This window comes from Stegostoma tigrinum, chromosome 11 (assembly GCF_030684315.1).
Source record: "Stegostoma tigrinum isolate sSteTig4 chromosome 11, sSteTig4.hap1, whole genome shotgun sequence".
Taxonomy (NCBI): domain Eukaryota; kingdom Metazoa; phylum Chordata; class Chondrichthyes; order Orectolobiformes; family Stegostomatidae; genus Stegostoma; species Stegostoma tigrinum.
The window spans coordinates 32,648,806-32,674,290 of NC_081364.1; the positions used below are offsets into that span (position 1 = coordinate 32,648,806).

Here is a 25,485-nt window from a genome sequence, read left to right on the forward strand (position 1 = left end):
ATTATTAAGTGCTTTAATGTAAACATTGCAGACACTTTCCTCAACCACTCCACAGTAACAAAAGGATGTCACCTACTTGGGTGCAGATAAATTGAATCAGCTAATTTACAGAACATAGCCAAATGTTATGACATGTACAAAAGGGCTTGTTGTGAAAATCACACATGAAGACAGTAAACTTCCTAAATCTGGAAATTTCATGTTAATGTGTCCACATTAAGTAAAGCTCATCATCACTTTAACCCCACACTTTATATCCAAATCTGAAAAATTTTATCAGGATGTAAAGATATCCTTAATTACTATTAGTCCTGAAGAAAGGAGGCCTGTAGTGATAAGATAGCCAAAAGATGAGACAAGTTAACTATTTTAAATGTGTTTGGCAGTTCATGTATTTGCAAATTCTTCTGACATACATTTAATGAAACATTTATAACTGTTCTCCAAAACCATCAACTCATCTTTTCCTATTTCAAATTTGTTTCCAAGTAACAGTGGGTATAAACATAATTTTTGCTCCTATTTGACTTGATTCTTTGAAAGTGTTGTGCCTGCTGAATAATCTGAATGGTTCATATTAACATGTTCCAATCCTACTGAAAAAAACTGAAATGCTGACAAGCTGACTCTCAGGTTGGTGATAAGGTGTAGAGCTGGATGAACACAGTAGCCAGGCAGCATCATTGGAGCAGGAAGGCTGACATTTTGGGCCTAGACCCTTCATCAGAAATGGGGGAGGGGAAGGGGGTTCTGAAATAAATAGGGAGAGAGGGAGTGGCAGATAGAAGATGGATACAGGAGAAGATAGGTGGAGAGGTGACAGGCAGGTCAAAGAGGCGGGGATGGAGCTAGTAAAGGTGGGTGTAGGTAGGGAGGAGATAGGTCAGTCGATGGAGGACGGACAGGTCAAGGGGGCGGGGTGAGGTTATTAGGGAAGAGATGAGGGGGGTGCAGCTAAGGTTTTTTTGGTTGGGGACCGCTTGGCAGAACACCTATGCTCGATTCGCAATAAACAGCTGCAGGTCCACCATTTCAACTCCCCCCTCCCATGCCTCAGACGACATGTCCATCCTAGGCCTCCTGCAGTGCCACAACAATGCCACTCGAAGGTTGCAGGAACAGCACCTCATATTCCACTTGGGAACCCTGCAGCCCAATGGTATCAATGTGGATTTCACAAACTTCGAAATCTCCCCTCCCCCTACCACATCCCAAAACCAACCCAGCCCATCCCCACCTCCCTAACCTGTCCTTCCTCCCACCTATCCCCTCCTCCCACCTCAAACCCCACACCCATCTCCGACCTACTAACTTCATCCCGCCCCTTTGACCTGTCCACCCTCCCTGGGCTGACCTCTCTCTTCCCTACCTCCCCCACCTACACTCACCTTTACTGGCTCCATCCCTGCCTCTTTGACCTGTTTGTCTCCTCTCCACCTATCTTCTCTTCTATCGTCCACCTATCTTCTCTTCTATCGTCTCTCTCCCTATTTATTTCAGAACCCCCTTCCCCTCCCCCATTTCAGATGAAGGATCAGGCCCAAAATGTCAACCTTCCTGCTCGGCCTTCTGTGTTCATCCAGCTCTACATCTTGTTGTCTAGGATTCTCCAGCACCAGCCATTCCTAATATCCCAGTTTGGGTTTGTGAGTATATTTTTCACATGAGATTGCCTTTGGGCCTTACAATTGATCCCTATGACTTGAACCAGGGAGAATGAAAGGAAATTTCTGGCGCTTCCAGAATGTATGTCAGCACAAGAAAATGAGTAAAGGGAGGAATATTACATTTTATAAACAAAATGGTAGAAATTGCACAGAAGTACAAGAAAAGTCAATTACTAAAACAAAGAAATAGAACTCAAGACTGCATTTTTCTCTAAAAATCCAGGCAGCTACCTCCCCAGAAAATGGCAGAGGTTACTGATGCATGGAAGAAAACTCAGAATACGTAAAACAGCAAGAGTTATGCTGAGCCTTACGGTACCTGAGGCTAAATGGACTTTGGTACAAGTGCAATATCACTAGAATTTCCACTTGTCGAGCCCAGCAATTTTAGTCTATTGAGAATCTCAGATCTCAGCACCTGAGCCATGAAGAATACACTAATAAGATCAACGTGCATTCTTAGTCATCATTGCCTTATTATTTATTCACAACTAATTTCAGACTTCCAATCAAGGGAACAGAAGTGAGGAAGATATCCCCTTCTAGTTTGTACTATTTGTTTCCATTCTTATTACCTGAAAAATAATTAATCTTGGAAAAGATTTATCAAGTATATTAGAAAAACTTCACTGGTGGGCAGATTACTCCACTCAAAATTAGTTGTACGATATTTCAACTGTAGATTTATCTAAATTAATTTGCAGATTTAATTCTTTCAATTTTTATTGTAAGTTACATTTTCTCCACACTAAATGCCAGACTTCAAGTGCTGATGTGCCAACATTTCTAATATTAAGAAAAATGCATTTTTTTTTGTTTACTGCTAAACTTATGCTGAACACTGACATCTTATTCAAACAGGGTAGAAGATGAGGCCGATCAAGTTTAAATAACTAAAGCCAAAGAGGCTTCTTGAAGACTTGAATGCACACAGATTGGAACTTTGTTAATACAGAAGTTTTACTGCTGTTACAGCATGCTGAAGCTAGAAGGCATCCTAGTCATATTTGTTCTTCTAGATCCTATGAAACACCTCCCCCCACTCAAAAGCAGCAGTGAGTGTAGTGATTACTTTAATGAGGCTGTATGCTTGCAAACCGCATATGAAGCTTGACATTATCTTGTCAAAACTTTCTATAACAGTAATAAGAGTATAAAAATATATTGAGTGATTCACAGCAACCTGAAGTCAAAAGTCAATTTAAAAACAGACTTGCATTTAAGCAGCAAGTATTAATATCTCAAAAAGTGCTTCACATTTAATGTGCCACAGTACTTTGACATGACGTGGATGTTCTGTAAGCAGATGAATTATTCTGTCATGAAAAATGCCTAAACTACAACACTACTTGGGAAACCATGTAAAAGCAGAGAAATCAATGTTACAGAAACACGTTGCCAGAAAGAAGTTCAAAGGCAAGCAGTGAAAAATTTAACTGCAATGATTTTGGAAGGAGACTTCCTACTTTCTTTTTTAAAATCATAATTTAGGTCCATGAGATCTTCAGGCAAAGAGGTTGAAGTAATTTCAAACTGTATCCTGAAGTCAAAATTTAACTAACTGAATGATACAATTTAGTATAACATAAAAATATGCTTTTATTTAAATCAAGGGTCTTCCCAAAACTGAACAAAATAGCAACTTGTTGGCAAACTCCTATTTCCAACATTTGTAATTCACGAGACTCATCTGTTCACTGTCTTACTTTAATCATATTTCACTGACAGCCTGATATAATTTAGCATAATTCACTGAGAAATCAGGGCGGAGATTGTGACTGAAACTGACAAGTGAATCAGTACCAAAGGCTGAAGATTCCAATTTTTGGACGCTTCGCTCTAACAGGTACACCCCTATTTGAAGTGCCAAGTACAAAGAACCAACCTGAGGCGATTTCACGAATAAAACAGCCAAAGTAGAACTGCGTCCTGCACAAGTCTGCAATAAATGTGTTTGGAATCCTTTTGATGTGAAAATTCAACAAGCACGAAGTGAGCAGACGTGAGGGTTTCCCAACCCCGTCTCTTAACTGGATTTATGCGCGCGTGTAGTTTTATTTGGCTTTTTGCATTAAAATGAGAACACATCCATTAGAAAACTGCACTACAGAAATACACTCAATAACATCCTTACACTTCTCCTGAGCCCAGGAGGGCTAGACACTTTTCCCTCCCCCCTCTACTGGCTGCCAGGCCGAATCCTCAAAGGGGTTGCACATTACTGTATAAACAAAGTACAAACCGCTGAGTGAGGCAGCCAGGATGGAAGTGGCAGACTTTGGAAATCAGAGAGGATTTCACGTCAGCTGTTGTCTGGATTGGAGACTTCAAAGACATGGAGGAACACTTTACATAGTTTTCATTCTTAATAACGCGACGGAGAAACTCGGTCAATTTACTACAGCTAGTTAATGTAGAGAGGTCTAAATGCTTAAAAAGAAGAAAGATTTTGACAGTTTAAAAGGGTTGTCGGTATGGATATAACATCAAACTGATTTGAATGACATTCAACATTAACATTAAAAAACAATCACAACATTTTATCGAGTTAACCAAATTTACAAGTGAGGAGTTCAAATCAAGAAATTTGCTTTTGAAGCCACAAATTCACAAACGAGTACATTCATTTCTCAGTCCAGCTTCTTGCAAACGAGAGTCATGATTTATTATCTCAGCTAGTCGGCACAAAGCAACATTTATCACATCTAGACAAAACACATTTCTACACATTACCTCCGTTTCTTTAGCACTGGAGCTGACACTATGCACTTCCAAGGCACAGTTTGTCCTCTTAGCTGCAATACAATAGGGGTAATCCTTGGCCACCATGGTAGCAGGTGAAGAAGATATCTTGGCGTTCACAGCTGACGAGACTGTTGCGTGAAACTCAAGGGTCAAGTTATGCTTTGCAGCCAGAGTGCTGCCGGGCGCCGCAATCTGTACACTTCGCTATGCTCAGCGCGTGTCTGCCTGCATGGCTACCAGGACTGGGGAAAGCAGAGCGGAGGCAGGCTACAGCTGCAGCAGCAAGAACAGGATCAGAATGCAAACGCCAGTCAGCACAATCAACCCGCCCACAGGCAAGCCGGGGAGGCGGCCACTCACTGCGGAACCGGATCGCTGGAATGGAGCAAATCACTGAACCGCACAAACACCTCGGCGATACAAAAGACGCATACTTTCCGACCAAGTGAACGAAATTCTGCTTTTTGTATTTCTCGCCCCCTGAGAATTTGCTGAAATTTGATCTGCACGGTTCTGGAAAAAAGGGGGTGGGGGTTCCCTGGTTTTATTATTTTAGGCTGTGGTGAACTTTGGGTAAAACAAAGTTCATTATTCGTTACTTATTGACATTTCTGGGATTGTTACATTCTTCCTCACATGAAAGAGGTACTCGCATTTTCTTCTTCCCAAGCGCCGTCTTCCAGAGTTGTCCCCAGTGCTCTCTCTACGACACACCATTAATAGTCACAAACAGACGAGGACTTCCAGTTAATTCTGTTTCCTTCCTACTCCCAGTCTCAATTCAACAGAGGCCAATTCAAAACCAGGAGCTGGAATATTTAACAGTCGGCTTCAACCAGCATCAGTCCGTCATTATGCCATTGGCCTTCACTTTGCCGTTCTCAACGTTTCTAAAAGGCTCAATCAGCAACTCTGTTCAGTTAGCCACAGGGACAGCAAAGAGGGCACTACAAGCAGACTCGGCAGGTAAAATCTGTGTTACTGGACTGGAATTACTACAACTTTTGTTGCTATTCTTTGTTCTGAGCTGAATCAAGTTTAACCTTGAGCCCCAGCAGTCATTCACAAGGTTCAGAGTACGTAGGAGGTCGTTCAGGTGAATGAGCAGACAGAGGATATGAGGGAGGAGAGACTAACAAAAAAACCCAAATTAGTAACATGATCTCAAAGACAACCACCATCCCACTTTTTTCTTATCCTTCAGTACAATCACCTCTCAAATCTGTGCCCTGTTCCCATGACCCCCTCTCTGAATCAGATATCTGTCTTTCACACAGCACCAAATTGTCCTGAATCAAAGTCAATAAATGTATAACTGGAAAAGCTCAGCAGGTCAAATATCACTGAGGAGCAAGAAAGTCAGTAGTTCCAGCCAAAACCCTTTGCCAGGACGAGGGAGAGGGAGGGGAACCCAGAAATATAGAGAGGGAAGGGGGTGAGGCAAGACGAAGCAAAGATAGGTGGATGCAGATAAGAGGTTATTGTGGTTGGTCAGTGGGAAGGGTGGAGAGGATAGGTGAATCAGAAGATGGACAGGTTGGCGGAGAACAGATTTTGAAGTTGGTGAAGTCAATTTCCAGGCCATTGGGTTGTAAGCTCTCAAGGTGGAATATGAGGTGTGAACAGTTCCTGTGGAAAGCGGACGGGGATGGGGACAGGGAAGGAAATATCATTTTACTGGTCGGGTCTGATCATAAGTGACAGATCCAGACTTATCCGGTTGTAGTCAATTATCGGCAATGGCTTCTCTTTCCATCCCAATGGCATCATCAGTGGCGTCCCTCAAACATCTATTCTAATTTCACTCTTGTTCATTTATGTGCTGCCTTTAGAATCTCTGTAAACATCAAGCCAATTTCCACTGGACAACAAAGAATAGCAAGCTCCACCTTCCCAACAAAACTCTTGACTGCCTCCAGAGCCTCCATGTGTTTAGCCTGCTTGTTCAACATCTAAACTTGAATGAGTTACAATTTGTTCAGTTAAACATTGGTACTATACTCTAATTATCATCTATGGTCCATCTAGAGATTTCACATCCATGCCACCAACTCCATGGCCCTTCCAGTCATTGTTTTCATTTTAACCAGGCTATTTGCAACCTTAGCATACTATTCAACCAAGGCTGAGCTATTAGTCACAAATCCTGGTATTCATCTTTACCCTTATGGGGGCCAATCTATTTCTGAAGTACTTAACTAAGGCCTTGTTGTCTCCAAAGTCAACTATTTAAATGCTGTCTTGTCAGATCTCCATGCCTCCATAAAGTATTATTTTAATTCAGTCATGGGATGTGGGCATTTCTGTGTAGTTAGCAGTTATTGCCTTTCCCCAGTTGCCCTTGAAAAGGGGGTGATGAGCTGCCTTCTTGAACTGCTGCAGTCCTCCTGCTGTATGTTGACCCACAATGCCATTAGGGAGGGAATTCCAGAATTTTGACCCAGCAGCAGTGAAGGAATAGCAATATATTTCCAAGTCAGGATGGTGAGTGGCTTGGAGGGGAGCTTGCAGGTGGTGATGTTCCCATATATTTGCTGCACTTCTCCTTTAAGGTGGAACTGTCCATGCATTTGAAGGTGCTGTCGAAAAACCTTTGAATATCTGTAGTTCATCTTGTAGACAGTAACTGATATTACGGGTTGTTGGTGAAGAGAGTGATGCCTGTGAATGTAGTACTAAACAAGGGAGTTGCTTTGACCTAGGTGGTGTTGTGTTTCTTGTGTGGTTGGAGCTGCACCCATCCAGGCAAGTGGGAAGTGTTCCATCATTGTCCTGACTTGTGCCTTGTAGACGATGGAGAGGATTTAGGGAGTAAGACGGTGAGTTATTCAATGCTGTATTCCTAGTCTGTGATCTGCTTTTGTAGCCATTGTATTTATTTGGCTAGTCAAATTCCGTTTCTGATCGATGGTAACCCCCCCCCCCGGATGTTGATATTTGGGGTGGACAATGGGGGAGGTGGGTGGTGATGCCTGTGATGGTAACACCACTGAATGTTGGTTAGATGACTACCTCCAGGGAAAGTTACTCATTGTCTGGCATTTGTGTGGTATGGATGTTACTTGCCATTTTTTTCAGCCCAGCCTAAATATTGATGTTGTTTTGTTGCATTTGGACACGGACGATATCTTGAGAAGTTGCAAATGCCAATGAACCTTGATTGCACAATCGGCAAACATTCCACTTCCAACCTTATGATGGAGACACCATTGTTGATGAAGGAGCTGGTAAATGGGCCTAGGATACTGCCTTGAGGAAGTCCCTACCTCTGAACCAGAAGGTCTGGGTACAAATCCTACCTGCTCCAAAGTCCATAACATGTACAAACAGGTTGATTTTAAAGAAATATATTCACCCCGAGGAATTCCTACAGTCACAAGTGCAACTTATTCAAAGCTCTACTTCCGTCCTAACCCATAAAAAGCTCACTGATGCATCACTGTTGTTCTTGCTGTTGAAGGCATTAAAAGTAATATTAGCAAATTTGCTGATGACACAAAGCTGGGTGGCAGTGTGAAATGTGAGGAGGATGTTATGAGAATACAGGGTGACTTGGACAGGCTAGGTGAATGGACGGATGCATGGCAGATGCAGTTTAATGCGGATAAATGTGTGGTTATACACTTTGGTGGCAAGAACAGGAAGGCAGATTACTATCTCAATGGAGTCAAGTTAGGTAAAGGGGAAGTACAACGAGATCTAGGTGTTCTTGTACATCAGTCAATGAAAGCAAGTATGCAGGTACAGCAGGCAGTGAAGAAAGCTAATAGCCTTCATAACAAGAGGAATTGAGTATAGGAGCAAAGAGGTCCTTCTGCAGCTGTACAGGGGCCGGGTGAGACCACGCCTGGAGTATTGTGTGCAGTTTTGGTCTCCAAATTTGAGGAAGGACATTCTGGCTATTGAGGGAGTGCAGCATAGGTTCACAAGGTCAATTCCCGGAATGGTGGGACTATCATATGTTGAAAGATTGGAGCGACTGGGCTTGTATACACTTGAGTTTAGAAGGATGAGAGGGGATCTGACTGAGACACATAAGATTATTAAGGAATTGGACACTCTGGAGGCAGGAAGCATGTTTCTGCTGATGGTTGAGTCCAGAACCAGAGGACACAGTTTAAAAATAAGGGGTAGGCCATTTAGAACAGAGTTGAGGAAAAACTTCTTCAGCCAGAGAGTGGTGGATATATGGAACGCTCTGCCCCAGAAGGCAGTAGAGGCCAAGTCTCTGGATACTTTCAAGAAAGAGATAGATAGAGCTCTTAAAGACAGTGGAATCAAGGGTTATGGGGATAAGGCAGGAACAGGATACTGATTGTGGATGATCAGCCATGATCATAATGAATGGTGGTGCTGGCTCAAAGGGCTGAATGGCCTACTCCAGCACTTATTGTCTATTGTCTGTTTCCTCTGCCACGCACCATCCTCTGTGGGAAAAAGTTGCCCCTTAGATCCCTTTTCAATCTTTTCTCTCTCACCTTAAATTTGTACCCTCTAGTTTTGGACTCCCCCACCCCAGGGAAAAGACCTTGGCGATTCACCCTATCAATGTCCCTCATGATTTTATAAACTTCTATCTCGTCACCCCTCAGCCTCCAACCCTCCAGGGAAAATAGCCCCATCCCATATAGTTTCTCCCTATAGCTCATATAGTTTCTCCCTATAGCTCAAACCCTGAAATCCTGGCAACATTTGCAAATCTTTTCTGAACCCTTTCAAGTTTCACAACATCCTTCCTATAGTAGGGAGACCATAATTGCATGAAGAATTCCAAAAATGGCCTAAAGCAATGTCCTGTACAGCTGCAATTTGACCTCCAAACTCCTGTACTCATTCACTGACCAACAAAGGCAAGCATACAAAATGCCTTCAATATTCTGTCTACCTGCAACTTCACTTTCAAGGAACTATGAACCTGCACTCCAAGGTCTCTTTGTTCGGCAACACTCCTGAAGACCCTATCATTACATGTATAATGAGTTCTTTACACATATTCATTATGAATGAGATGTACTAGATAATTTTATGGGTCTTAAAATAACTGCCTCTTTCTTCAGTGCAAATATTAAACAAAATTTAGTCTTTATTCTTTTAACGGTTCAAGTGATACAATTGAATCTATTGTAAGGACAACAAATAAATGGAATAGAGAATTAATTTTAAAAGTGCCTTTGCAGATTGAGGGCCTTTCATAAACTTAATAAATGAAATGCACTGGTAAAAAGATGCTGAGACAAGTGTCAGTAAGTGTTTATTAAACTTTAGTAAACTCAGCCATCAGTAAAATTTTAATTTGCAGAAGCAGATCACTTGGTGTACATTTGTGTGGTTTTTAAAAACAGCATGTTTTGACTAACCAGGAGACTTTAAAAAGTGCAAAGTTATAGCTTTATGTTTGAAGGCTTTCATTTAACATGCTTACATGTTCACAAAAATATTGTTGATATCCGATCCAGCTCTGGGATATGTGATGGAGTCATTGGCATTGTGGTAATATCACTGGAATAGTAATCCAAAAGCCCAGGCTAAAGCTCAATGGGTTAAAATCACAGCACTTCAATGGGTCGAATTTGAATTCCATTAATAAATTCTGGAATTTAAAGTTAATCTCTCTAATGATGACCAAAAGATTAACATCAGCTGTTGTAAAAACCCTTCTGTTTCATAATGTCCTTTAGGAAATGAAACTTGCTATCCTACATAATCTGGCCTGTATGCAAATACAATCCCACAATTTGGTTGACTGTAAAGGCAATCAGGATTGAGCAACTAATGCTGGCCATGCAATGACACCCTCATCCCATGCAAGAATATAGAAAAAAAGTTGCGTCGTTGGCTCCCACTTTCTCATTCCAGACCCGGGAATCAGCAATGCAGAGCTGATATTATCCTAACAAACAATTGTTAATAATAGAGAATTAATCCAGAAGTTGCTGATCTTCCATTTAAATGTGAACAGTATTTCAGGTAAAGCTGCTATGAGGTGATATATGATAATTAAGATTCTTACAGTTTATAGTGTTAGAACATCGTTTTTTGAAAATATAGTCCATTCAAATCACAACAATTGACATCATTAATCAGACAGAAATTTTATTGTCCCTCTAATTTGTACCTTTCCTGTGGATTTAGAAGCAATTTACATTTCACTTGGTGCTATTTTCTTTTCATTCAAAATATCATAGTGACCCTGTAACCTTTGGTGCTCCAGTGGTTCCCAAAGTGGAAGACCCAGAAATAAACAATTATTATATTAGTACTTAAAAATATCAAATTCTTTCACAACACTTAAAATGAATTCTTTGTCTAAAGTGACAATAGTGTCGGCTGTTTCAATTTTTGCAAGTATTCACAGATCTTAACTTTCCCAAAGACTGAAATTAAAATTTTTGAAACAAACTAACTCAGCAAACCAACACTTTTAAAATAAACATATACACATTTCCCTTCCATTCTTCCCATGGAAATATTCCTCTCATCTTTGAGGAGCATGAAAAATATTAAATGTAATTCACAAACTATTTGGTACTGATTAGAATTAACAGCACTATGAATAACTGATCATTGATTTAAATTTGTATAATTTCTAAAGAAATCCAACTCAGAGTAATTACAGACAAATAAATGAAAATATTTTGAGTTTTCTTGAAGATTTTATTCTATTGTTCGACTGAGAAGTGACTTCTCGCTTCACATTAATTCCTTCTCAGAGTTCTGAAGAACTTTTATACTGGACACAGAAGGTTAAGTCTATTTCTCTCTCCACAGATGCTGCCAGACCTGCTGAGTTTCTCAGTCATTCACTGTGTTTGAATGAGAAGCTGGTTACTCTGATGAGTAGGAATACTCATTGTGCCTTATTGCTGGCCATGACTCATTTACCTGAAGAATTTCTTAAGTCTGATTACTTACAAAATCACACAGACAACTTGAACAATCCACCATGCTTGTGAGTTTGTAGTTTTTTTTTGCTAGACCACACATCCATCATAGATCTAATACCCATTCAATAACAGAATGAATACTGCACTTAGAGGCCTCTCAGCCCATCCAGTCTGTGCTGGTTCCTTACAAGAACAATTTAGCTAGTCACACTCTCTCATTTTATCATAGTAGTCCTTAAGTTTCCTTTCTTCAGGTGCTTATCCAATTCCAACTTGAAAGCCACAACTGAATCAGCTTCCATGACACACTCAAATAATGCATTCCATATCCTAACCATTCACTGCACAAAAGTCCCGATGAAGGGTTTTGGCCCAAAAAGTTGACTTACCTGCTCCTCAGATGCTGTCTGACCTGCTGTGCTTTTCCAGCCTCACACTTAAAGATTGTACAAAATATTTCTCATGTCAGCACTTGATTAATCTATTATTATTCAATTCTGCTAAAATTCACATTTGCTCAGAAGATTACTCCCTATCATTCCAACCAGTATTATGACTAGAATGTTACATTTGCATTTGAGGCAAACAAACAATGAATATGAACATTCCTATTTGAGAACAGGTTGTCATCCAAATATAAAAGAGTACTGTTCATGCAGAAATCCATGCGGAACTGACTGACAATTTAAATAATACTTAGATAATACTTAAATAATACTTTTTCCATGTGAGAGCTACTGAAAGTGAAAGTTAGGTTACCAGCTTCAGAATAAGTTATCCCCACTGAAACACTGTGCCGCCTCAAAGCTTACATAGGGCAGAATTTTGGGGACCATGCAGGAGTGCATTAGAACCGTCAAGCCTAGAGTTAGTAATGGCACAAGTGAGTGTTTCAGTAGCAAACAAGGTGAAGTAAGGACGATGTTAATGGGTGGAATAACTGCTATATATGTGGTGGTGCAAAGATGAATCTCAAAACTTATCTTAAGATAAAATATAACACTAAGTTGCAAGCAGTTGTATCACTGTTAGATACTCACTTTTTTTTTAAAATGCCTCAACCCCAGCCTCATAAAGGCCTCCCCATATTGCACCAATCTGGACTTTTACATGACCTATATCAGCCAATCTGATTGTCCAAAATAATTTCATTGAAAAGACATTTTAAGATGGAACCTTTTTAAAGCCAACAAAGTGCATAGAATTATAAAGCTGCTGGTTGGCATGAGTTTCCTGAAAATGTAGAAATACACTGTGGATCACAGAGCTGGAATAATATTGAGAAATATTCAGTTGGTAATTGGTAAGACAGCGCTTTTTTTGTCAACCTGTTTGGGCACATTATTGTGTTATCTCCATGGCCATCACATTCTGAGGAAGAATCTGGACCCTTCTGACCCAGAAGAAGGGCCACTTCCACAATGCCAAAAAGCCCTCAAGGCAAAAATTGCTTTCATTTTGCTCTGTCAAGCAGTGGTAAGTACAGTGCATGAGTGCTAATTGGAATCATCGTTCTCAACAGCTGAAGTACAATTTGTGGCAGACACAGAAACCTTTGAATGTTTCTTATTCCCGTTTTCTTCGCGTGACTACAATGTGTTTCTGTGCACCACACACAGCAGCCTACACTACAAATCTTTCCAAATCTGAGACTCTGAATGGCTTTGAAAAGGGTATCTGTTCCCTATAATGTTGTCAAATCATTTTAAACAAAGCACTTAAAAATGAAATCACTATTTCTTTCATTTATAAATAATTATACAAAAGTTGGTGCAGAAAGTTTTGTGCAGTACTTGACCAATATTTGTTTGTATTTTTCAATGAAACTATTTACCAAGAAACAAATGATCTTCAAGGCAGTTTCTGGTGAGAATCATCACCGTGGAAACCCTGGGGAGAAGCTCAAATCAGTCCTTCTGTCAACTGCTTGACTTCGAAATGTCATCACAAAAGATTTAGATAAAATGTTTTAGATTTGATTTTCAGTTTTACCTTTTAAATCCCTTGCTATGTCTCATATTTGTCTGAACTTAGCCCAGCTTTTAAAAATCACACCTGTGCCATTCATTAAGTACAAAAGGGTGAGACAGAAGCTTCCTATTTTGATGATTATCCAGATAGTAATTAAAAAACAATCAAAGTAGAAAACTATACGTTAGCTTTACAGCAGGACGTTTTTCAAGAACAAAGATAAAATAACTAAGAATAAGGCTGCTGCAAATCCTTAATTTATCAGTGAATATTTTTCCTCTCTTATAAGAGTTAACTCAGAAAAAGATAATCTCCCATTTAGACAAGCATTGCCTAATAATAATTTTCCAATAGTACCTGAATGAATGGATCACTTCCAACATCACCTGCATTACCTTTTGTATCTCTATGTCCAAACATATGGTAGCAGTTGATGAAAATCTGGTGTTTTGTGCAGGCTATCAGCTTAAAGTATTTTGCTAACTCATCTAATAGCATGCTCAATTTAATATTTATATTGACAAAGTGTTCCAAACTATCCCAAAAACAAACACAAACACAAAATGGGTTAGGTGTGTCTGCCACCGGCCCACAGCGATGGTCAAGTGTCTGTGAACATTGTCAAGTTTAGGCCTCATTCAAATTCTGAATGGTAATGTGTGGGTGCCAATTGGCTGCTATGCTGCAACTTGGCAGATTCAGGGCAACTTTGACATGGTAGATAGGCTGGCAGCAGGCCAAGGAATCTTGTGAGGCCAGAAGGAGCGTGCTGGTTTTGCAAAATCTAATGTTTCATTTATTCAGCTCGAGTAGCTTGCAGCAATCCCCTTAAGGATGACTGGATCTAGGGCATGATCCCCTAGTAGAATTGAGCTAGAGAGCATTGTGTACAACCTTTCCATTTGTACATGAAAATGAATCTGAAAGTTGCATATTTAATCTCACCCCTGCTTGAAAATTGAATCTGTCTTCAAAGGCTTCTTAAGATCTTCATTCAAAAGTCCTCAGTTTCCCATTTTATAAGTGAAAAATAGGTGACCAACAAATAAAAATTATACTTTCTTCTTAAATTAGAAAACAGATGCACAAATTTGGAGCTCAGACCTATTTCAGAATAATAATCGGACAAGATGAAGCAGGTTATGTACAGCAATGTGAACCTGATCTCTAGCTGAGGAAATGATTGTGAATGATTTTCACATTTTTCAACTGCATCACTATCTTGCTAAATCTTAGTCATTGTCTAACCTTTAATAAGGTGTGGAATAAGGGCCACATTCATAGGGGGAATAACTTTGAGGTGCATGGCTTTGTTGAAGAGACACTGAACATAGTCTTGGCACATCCTCACATAAGAGAGAAAAAATGACAGAAGAACCATCTCTTCTCATCAGAACAAATCCAAGAATGGCATATTTCAATCAATTTCAACAATTGATAGTAAAGAAGAAAAGGGGCGCTTATTGGTTTGCAAGTTCATTCTGATTGGCTCAGATGTTATCACGGAGACAGCAAAACAGATCTTTGCTTCCAGGTAATTCAAAAAAGGCACAGAGCCTGCATGTATTCCTTTTGTTTGCAAAGAACAGGTCTTGTGTCAAGTTAGCCTAAGTGCGCCGCATTACCAGCTCAACTGATAAGCTTAAATTGGTTGTTGATGTGACTCTTAGTGCACTCATGATTGTTTAGAAGTGGTGCTCAATTGCAGAATCACATCCAACAGTAAACATTTGGTGTAGCTTTTGCAAACATGGGCTGCAGGAGTGAAGTTATTATTTTGCCTGTTGCCAGCAGTTGAAGGAGCATATTACACTTTTCCACTGGGGCTGTAAGGAAATCATTGTGACAGTTGGACCAGAGGCTGTCACTTTCAGAACTGAAAATTGCCTTGGTTTTTGAGTCCAGAAAATGCCAGAAATGTTCTTGGTTAATACGTATTTCATACCAGTGATAGAGTGAAAAGTTTAAAAAAAAGTTGCATTCCCTTTAAATGGCCACATCAGTACCAGAAATGGAATTAACGAAGAAGTGAATGTCTACATGTCACATTTCTTACCTGCTAACCCATCTTTGCAGCTAAAGAACATAGAAAAAATATTAATACCTTGTGTACTTAACTTGGGTTTCACTTCTTTTTAAGAAACTTTCTTTAGCAAACTGGGAAGTTAAGATACAGTACTTTTGGAAATGGATGCATAGTCTACTGTACACCCCCACAATTAGGAGGTACTATATGTAGCAATCAGCTCCAAAGGCTAGCAGAAAATCCTTTTTCTCATATCTCCACAATAAGAACATAGATTCAATTTTCAAAAAAGTTCATTAAAATGGTTCAAACTAAATAAAGAAGAGAGTATTTACCATAAGGATTCTAAGGATTAAATAAAGATTTGAAATATAATTCCTTCAGTTCTACCTTTCCATATGAAAAATTGGATTAGTATGCTTTTTGGATTTTCCATTATCTTCTAACTTCACTGTTTACGATATACATAGGATAATTAATTATCCAGAACTCACTAATTTTAAACATTTCCATTACAAACATATGGGAACACCATTGTCTGCAAGTACTGTTTGAAAATACTCACCATTCTGACTTAGCCAACTTTTCACTGTTGCATGGCCAAAAATCCTGGAACTCGCTCCCTTTCAGCGTTTTTTCTTGCGGGGGGGGGGGGGGGGGGCTACCTGCAGCAAACGAACTGCAGAGGTTCAAGAAAGCGGCTCAACACCACTTTCTCAAGGACAATTAGGAATGGAAATAATTGCTGTTCCTGTTAGCAAAGCCCACATCTTATGAAAAAGTTTTAAAGAAAAAGCCATTTGAACTATATAAGTGAAAATGTACTCAATCTTTTTAAAAAAAAGGTATAATCTTGGGGTAAAAATAAAGTCATAAATGTGACATTATCTCATTTAGACCTTCATACACAGAGAAGTTCTTTTTTCCAACCCCAGGCTATTTCTGGTTTGAGCAAATGTAACCATTATGGCATTAACAAAGTCTGCCTTAATGACAATCATTTTCAAGCAGCATCTCTCACATGGCGTTTTGTGAATAATATGAAAAATTGAATAAAGATTTTGAGTGAAGTTGAGAATAAGTTTAGTCAAAGCTATTTTGACAAACAGAATGCAGCGCAGTTCTCGGAATATCTAAGGATATGATTCAGATGCCCAAGTATTTTGTTTCATTGATTGTCTTAGAAAAAATAAAAATACTAATGATTATTAGCAATATTTTTATAAATTTAATAAAACAAATCATCAATCATACCCAGGATTGCCAACAATTGGATCTACCTGATCTAATACAGGAGCTGCCAAAATTAAAAAGGTTATTTCATGACACTGCTTCTCTTCTAACAACATAAGAAACAGGAGCAGGAGAATACAATGTGATGTATTGACCTGGTACACCATTCAATACTATTTATCATGGTTGATATTCAGTTCCAATCCCAGTCTCCCACCTGCTCCCCATATTCCCTGATTCCCTGAGAGACTTAAAATCCTGACTATTTTAGCTTTAAATATGTTCAGTGTTGGAGGATCTGCAACTCTTTGGGGTAGAGAATTCCAAAGGTATTCAACCCTTTTGAATGGAAAAATTTATCCTCATCTCAGTAGGGTGAACTTTATATTAAATCAAACGTTCACCTTGTTTTCATAGAAACACTCCAGGCAGAAAACCTATGCAATCCTTTTTATCAATGTCTTCGGTTCTTTCCATGTAATGAAGTCAAATCTCTTGACTTCAATTTCTTATGGTTTATTTTATATCCTCTACTCGAGCATTGGGACCATGCTGTTCCACATATGGAATTTTCACTTGGAAACACTTTACTACATCATGTCTGGCTTTCAAAAGGCATTTTCTTTAAGTATTCCTTCTCATGTCATGGAAGGTGCCTGGAGTGGTTTGTATTAAAGGAACTATTGAAATGCAGGTGATGTTTCATGTGTGTGACAGAAGGAGAAAGACAAGAAATCAGGTCAAATGCACTTTAATCCATTTGTAAATTGCATAGATTGATATTCCAATATCATGTTGATGTGAAAGAATGTGTCCTCTGAGAATGAACATTGCAAGAACACATCTTAATACCAGTTTACTGAGATCTCAGATGGACTGCAGCTGTTTAAAATGACTATTTTCAGGAAAGAATTAATTAAATGTAGAATGGGGGACTGTAAGAACTCCAAAATAAGTTAATGAATAATATTGCCATTCTGATGTTCAATGGCATGTGCACAGGACAACTGGGTCCGTCCATGTCAGAATAATTTTCTCTGCATTGTAAAGAAAGCTCCAGTGAGTTGCTGTACTGCCTGTGGGATGCTTCGGATTCAAGTACATCCGGTATTCCTGCTAATAGACTGATCATTGCCAAATCATCCCAGTCCCAGTGGTGCAGTGATGATACACATACAGTTTGAATAAGGCACAGAGATACTCTTGAATGAAGAAAATGACATCCATTTAGATAGTGCCTTTCCACAAACACATGACATTTCAAACCGTTTTATTGTAACAATATACTTGCTTTGAAATGTTGCTACTGTTGTAATTTAGGAAGCACAGTAACCAATTTGCAAATTTGTGCACAGCAGATTCCCATTGACCAGATAATCTATCTTGTGATACTGATTGAGGGATGAATGCTGACCAGGGATGACAGACCTTGTACTCTATGGAATGGTGCCAAGGGATCTTTTAGAGTAACAACGTTAGGGTAGGCAGTATCTTAGTTTAATATTTCATCCAGAAGGAAGCACCTTCAGCACCACAACATAGCTTCAGTACTGCCCTGGAACATCACTCTTGATTTTTGAGCTCAAATCCTGGAGTAGGACTTCAACCCACAATCATATGACTCAGCTGTGAGCATGTTGACATTTGAGCCATAGTTGACACAGTGTTGTAACTTCAAAGCTTCAGTATTAATCCTGTGCCACATTTAAAGTCAACAGCTGCAATGGGTAAAGAGAAATGTAACAAGAGCCAAACAGGTGCCAGATTTGGCTCTAAAATCAGCTATGTCGCCACTTTGGAGCCAAGCTGAATTAAAGTTGAAGTCCAAATACATTTTATTGTGTCAGTCTAATGATCAAAGCTAAGCTAAGTGTGACCAAAATGAAAACAGAAAATGTTGGAAATACTCAGCAGGCCATGAAGCATCTGGGGAGAAAGGGATGGAGTTAACATTGCAGGTTGATTACCTGTCATCAGGCCTGGACTCGATATTAAGTTAATGAAAGTACAGACAGAAAAGAATGAAGGGGAAAATCAATAACAGGGTGGAAGACAGGAGATAATTAAATGAAAAAAGGGTTGGTATTGCAAAGCCAAAATGAATGATAATGGAATATTCAAGGAACAAAAGATGGATCCATTGGAGGTGTCAATGGTAGAATGATGAACAGATGTTGTCCAAAAGCAGAAACAAAAAAAAATAAAAGTTAAACAGTGTTGATACAGTGTGGAGCAGGGGAAACACAGCAGGTCAGGAAGCATCAGATGAGTAGGAGTGTTTACATTTTGGGTCTAGACCCTTCATCAGGACCTGTTAAAGGGTCTAGGCCCAAAACTTTCCTGCTTCTCTGATGCTGCCTGAACTGCTGTGTTCCTCCAGCTCCACACTCTATCAACTCTGACTCCAGCATCTGAAGTTCTTGCTATCTCAGAGTTAAACAGGAATGTGTGAAAGAAAAACAAAAATAGGACAGATGTTACAGTCTGAAATTGAATTCAAAGTTGATCCTGGGAGTAGCCTATTAAATGCCGATTTGAAAGATAAGGTGCTGTTCCGAGAGATTATGTTCAGCTTCATTGGAACATTGCAGGGGACTGAAGGCAGAGAAGTCAGCATATGATTAAAAGAGAGGAATTAAAACTACATAACAACTGTAGACTCGGAGTCACACTTGTGAACTGAATGCATAAAGCAATTACCCATTTTACAAACAGACTTTCCCCTTTGTTCTTTATCTACCCTCCTTCCACTGACTTGCTTAAAACCTCACATTTCTCATTTATTTCAGTTCTAATGAACAACGTAGAAACGAGTTGCTGAATTAGGCCATTCGACCCATCAGGCTTGCTCCACCATTCAATATGATCATGGTTGATCCTTTACCTCAATGCCAATATTCCTGCTTTCTCCCTACCTTCTTGATGTCTTTAAAAGCTAAACAATGATCTGTCTCTTTCTTGAATATATTCAGTAACTTAGCCTCCAGTGCATTCTGTGGTAGATATTCAACTGGTTCACTATCCTTTGAGTGAAGAAATATTTCCTCTTCTCAGTTCTAAATAGTCCGCTTCTCTATCCTGAAACAATGTTCCTGGTCTAGACTCCCTAACCAGGAAAACATCCTCCAAATGTGTGGTCTGTTTAGCCCCATTAGAATGCTACATGTTTCAATCAGATCCCCTCTCATTCTTTTAAACTGTTGTAGATACATACCCAGAAAAACTAATCTCTCCTCAGAGGTTCAAGAAGGCAGCTAATCCCACCTTCTCAACGAGGAATGGGTAAGAAATGCTGACCAGCCAGCAACACCCACATCCCATAAATGATTTTAAAAAAGCAGCCCAGTGAATTTCCACTGCACTCTTTTATCGTAAGTATATCCTTTGAGAGGTAGGAAGACCAAAACTGCATGCAATATTCCAGGTGTGATCTCATCAAATTTCTGAATAATTACAGTAAGACATTCCTACTTCTGAACTCAAATCTTCTCACAATGAAAGCCAATATACCACTTGCCTTCTTAATTGCTTGCTGCATTTGCCTGCCTGTTTTGATTGACTAGTGTACAAGGGGATGCAGATCCTATTGTAAATCCACGTTTCTGAATATATCAACATTTAAATAATACTTCTTACTTTCTATTTTTCACAACAAAAATATATAATTTCACACTTAGCCACTTTGTTCTGCATCTGCCATTTGGTTTTCCACACACTCAACTTGTTTAAATGACCTTGAATTCTCCCTGTGTTTCCTCATAATTCACAATCCTGCTCGGTTTGGTGTCATCAGTAAAATTGGAAATGTTGCATTTGGTTTCATCATCCATGTTATTAATATACATCATGAATAGCTGGGGCCAAGGAGATTTAATGGTGTTCTGGAGGTCCATTCATTATCAACATATTGAATGTTTAAAGAATAGAAACTCAGTGCTAAGTATTAAGTGAATATTTCTTGGAGTCTATTGGAAGACCTTTACTTTGACCAATATCTTCAGAAACCAAGGAAGATATAATCTCACATGCCTGTGATATTGCAGATCATGGAAACTGTTTAAGTGAACTGGTCATTTATTTCTTTTTTATTTTTCCTTTTGATTTATCCCTTGGCAGAGAGTTTATGGATAGGCATATGGATGATAGTATAAGTTAGCGGTGGAAATTAGATAGACCTTAGGTTTAGGGTAAAAGTTCAGCACAACATCGTGGCTGAAGGGCCTGTACTGTGAGGTACTATTCTATGTTTGCCTCTCTGTCTTGGTATCAGTGGGGTCTAGAATCAAAGAAGATTGGGCTCAATCATAGACATTCATTAGATTACCCAGTTGTTTAACTTTGCCCTGCTAAAGTTACTGTATTATTAATAACTTGTTAATTTTGAGGATCATTAAGTAATACAGCGATAGGGAGGCTGCTTTGATTTGGCTGTCTGCCTTTGTGTTGTAATGGTACACCATGTGCTGACATTCAGAGACAGACAGCATTGAATTTGGTGGTAATGCCACATTTTGTAATGTTCTTGCCAATTGTGCACTGAATGGCATCAAAACTTAAATGTGCCCTTTTGTTTTAGCACAGTTGTTATGAGGCGCCTGGGTCTTTTTACCATTGCTGGTCTTCCCAGAAAGTATTATCCAGTAACAACACCATAACCTTGGTTGTGGCATCATATCATTTTGAATACAGGTTCTGTAATTCTCTGCGGTGGCATAACAATGACCCTTGTGGCAATGATACCAGTACTTTCTGCATGAGTACTGGGTACATTATTAAGAGTCAATCTGTGCTTGTACATAATACAAGGTCTATTTAGCAACTTGTGCACAGGCTGACTGGTTGAACTATTCAGACATAAAAACAGGAATCAATGCATTTGAGTCACTTCTCTAACCTCCAACCTACAACATAAAGAACAGCTCCTGACGAGGCTGACAGACAAGGACTGGTCACCTGAGAGAGAACTGGAGGGCAACTGTTGTCTGTTGACACTACTGTTCAGAGTGAGTTCTCATCTTTAGAAGAGGATATTGAGAAAATGAATGATATGTTCGTAAATGAATGGAAGTGAGACTGATAATTTTGAAGTAAAATTTGGATACATTCTTACTGTTTTAGAAGGAAGATCACATCACCATTACCTATAAATAAGATAGCAAATTTTAAAAGTGACACAGTATAATTAAATTTAGACAAAACAATTTTATCATATAGTATATCCCATACTTCATTGGCTGCTTTTACTGTTTCAGGGTAAGGTAGATCAGTGACTTAAAAGACTATTAAATACATGTATTTTGGAAAAAAAACCAGCATTGACCCCTTCAAGTGAAATGTCAGAGTTTTTCCATTTCGGATCAAACAACACTTATTCATCATTAGTTCATGAAACTGGCTGATGGTGGGCTTGTAAAATGTCTTTGAAAAGTAATCTGTAGGTACTTGTGCCAATTTTCCTTTTATCTCACTGAGAAGCAAAGACCTGTGAGTGTTGGTGTTCTGGCAGACCCGATGGTATGAAGCTGCTATCGCAAGCAGTGAGCTACCAGCTCTGTCAGTGGCCTCCAGGCCTTTTCTTTGTGAAACCTCAGCTGCGATCAGCTGCAGATCTCACGCTATTCTCTATGGAAAGCTAATTTACATCAGCTTGAGTTATACATCAGGTTAGTCAATTATTTCAGCTGCTTACATTCTAACTTTCTTGAAAGCTAAGTCATATTTTCCAGGATAAAAAAAATTGCTGTTAAACAACGGCTGGCAGACATCTTAGGAATTTATATTCCCATGGTTACTAATTGAAGCTCTTAAACTAGTTTCTTTTAACTACAGTAGTATGTACAACACTAACATTTTTGTAAATTTTACAAAAAAGTCAGACAAAATGAATAAACTATCTTTATGTGCGGGGTAGGTATTCAATTGTCACTCCATATCATTACAATTCAGAGTTTCAAGCATGAGGCGCAAGAAATGACAACCAATAATAGATTCTTAACTTCTGTTTAAACTTGATTTAGATAACTCCAAAAATCCACAGCTGCTGAAACATCCTCCTGCGATAACTTTGGATCCGAGATTTCTGGAACTGTCCAAACCCTGCCCAAGTTCTGGCATGATCGGGCTCTGGCCTTCCTATGGAGTTCCCCTTTAGACTTTAAGAAAATAGGTCCGTGCACCTACTCCAAGTATGGCCATTAATGTAAGGGAGTGAGAAGTGGGCTAAGTCTCTTAATGTTGGTTTTTCCATGCCTCATGCTTTCAGAGGCACTTAGTCTATGGCTGGGATCAAAGCCTGTACCTGCTGAAGTGAATGCAAAATTAAAACATATATATTATACATACTCTTTTCAACATGGTCCACTTCACAAGCAAATCACTGAGCGCATCATTAAGACTTTTTAATTTTTTTCCAATATGGTGGATGCTGCAGATCAACTCAGTGCTATGGATACCACCTAGGAGTTAAAAACTAGGAACCATCCCCCTGATGCTAAAAAGCCCACCAGGATCAGTAACAAAGCTTCCTGGTATGTACCATCAAGACAGAATTTCTTGTGTTGATAGCTTTCTGATTTTCAGGGCCCAGATCTTTATAATATTGATTAATCATCAATAGATTTGAGTCATACAGCATGAAAACAGACTCTTCAGTCCAACTTGTCCGTGCCAACCAGGTTTCCCAAACTAAACCAGTTCCATTTGCCTGCATTTTGCCCACATCCCTCTACACCTTTCCTATTCATATACCTGCCCATATGGCTTTTAAATGTTGTAACTGTACCTGTAACCACCACTTCCTCTGGCAGTTCATTCCATATATGCACCACTTTTTGCATGAAAATGTTGCCCCTCAGGTCCCTTTTAAATCTTTTCTCCTCTCTCCTTAAAACTATACCCTCTAGTTTTGAATTTCCCTACCCTAGGAAAAGGCCTTTGTTTTTCACCTAATCTATGCACCTCTTTCAACTTCTATTAGGTCACTCTCAACTCCCTGGGAAAAATGTCCCAGTTTATCCAACTTCTCCTTAAAACTCAAACCCTCTAATCCCGATAACATCCTTGGAAATCTTTTCTGCACTACTTCCAATTTAATATTAGGAACATGCATAGAAGCTCCCCTCTAGTTACAGTGGGAACATAGTATAAATGAACATGAGAGTAATAAATGTCTGACTAGTATTTAAAGGAAAAATATGGTAGGGTGCTAAATACAATGGGGGACCAATAAACTGTTCCATCTCTGTAAGATTTGAAACTTGGTCAAATTAAGCTACTCTTCTCAACTATTATTGGAGGAGGACAATGAGTAGGAGACAGGTATCCCCCGGAGAATGGAAAAATTCAGAGGGAAGAGTTAATCTTTTGCACTGTCACAGGTCTTTAAGCTGTCGGTACATGACATGCTTTTAGGAATTAGACTAGTGATTAGGTTACAGATCTGGCTCAGAATTTAGAAGAATTTGGCAATCTCATATTAAAACAAAATGTGTCTCACCCACAACACATGTTCTAATAAAGAATTATAAGAACACTAAAATCAGCGTTTTGTTCAATCCCATCCAGTCAATATTTGTTTTCAGTAGTTTTCCACAGTGCACGCTGATAACTTCACTGAGGTATTAGTCAGAAGGGCAACAGAACCTAGCAGTGTGAAAATGCTGAACTGTTATGTCCTGCTGAATCATTCCTGACCAATGACTGTATCTCTAGTGTTAAATTAGCTCCCGGTTTTTCTTTCACATCAATTCCATAATGATGTAATCACCAATCACTATTTAAACAAAAATAAAATCAGAGTATAACAAGCTAACTGTATTAGCAATAAAAATTTAATGGCGCTGATCATTAAAATAAAGTCCTTAAATGAAAAACACTTTGGTAAGATAAATTTTCAGAAATTACATCCAATGCACTTTTTTAACTTTAATGTTGTAAAACACAGTTATTCAATGTTTCTAAAAATCCTTGTCTGGCCAATATCCCTCAATTCCCTCATTTTTCCCACCTCTATTAATTATCACTTGTTTTATATCTTTCAACAAGTGCTTTATTGACTTCTAATATAAGGCAGGGATAGCCTGTAAGTAGTCTTAGCAGAGCCTCTCCCAGTGAGAATGAGGTCAGAGTAAAAGACAGTGCATTACAGAGAAAGCCATAAAACCTGAGTACTTGGAACCCAGAGCCATATCAGATGGGAGTAGGCAAAAGAATTGCTGGTTTGTAGTACAACCTTTAAATGACCCTGAATATTTCATTTAGTTACCAGCCAAGTGATACTGTTACAAACAGATCAGGGAGTCTCTAATTTATTTTCTTATGGCTGTATAGAGAAGTTACAGTCAAATGGATGAAGAATAGAATGAGGTGGCAAGGAAGGTGGGATATGACTAAATATCATGATCACAATTTTCTGGTGTGACCAAAATATGGAATTTGGGTTTGGGGAGGGTATGTCACGCGATTCTCAGTACCATGGTCTAAAGATGCAATACCAGTGGCATGTTGCACTTTACTAATAACAAACTTAAAGTTCTACAACTAAAAGCTCTCCTTAAAGACATTTCTTCACTAAGTACCAAGAAGTTACATGAAGTCCTGTTCCTTATCACTAATAGTACATGCTGCCAATGTAAAATTTCTAAAGCCAAAAACTGGCAGAGACAAGAATGAAAACACACTGTACAGTGAGAAAAACTTCAAACAATAATAAACAAAAGCAGAATTTTTAATCACAGGAATAAACATTTTCTCTGCCAAGTTGAAATTGAACTCAAAAGCATATCTGCTATGTTTGAGCTACTTTAGCCACTATCTGAGAAAATAAAATACACTGTCTTCAATTGACAAGAGTAATACTCATGGGCCAAGCTTCACAGTTCATGTCATATATGGTGGTAAGAAACACTGCTGATCTAGGACTAAGAGGTAGTGGGAGTATCAATTTATCCTGCATGATACT

At 39.0% G+C, this 25,485-nt stretch overlaps 1 protein-coding gene across 5 annotated transcripts in view; it reads right to left on the reverse strand.

The window, feature by feature from the left end:
* arhgef3 (Rho guanine nucleotide exchange factor (GEF) 3) overlaps positions 1-25,485 on the reverse strand; it is a 310,123-nt gene that overhangs the window by 50,597 nt on the left and 234,041 nt on the right. Inside the window, exon 1 of one of the 5 annotated variants that reach the window (XM_048547755.2) lies at positions 4,401-5,186. The exons of the other annotated variants lie outside the window; for them this stretch is intronic. Coding sequence (XP_048403712.1) covers positions 4,401-4,496 — 96 coding nt within the window. The 5' untranslated portion in view covers positions 4,497-5,186. Of the gene's footprint in view, positions 1-4,400; positions 5,187-25,485 lie in introns of those variants that run through there. 5 annotated transcript variants of the gene reach the window in all.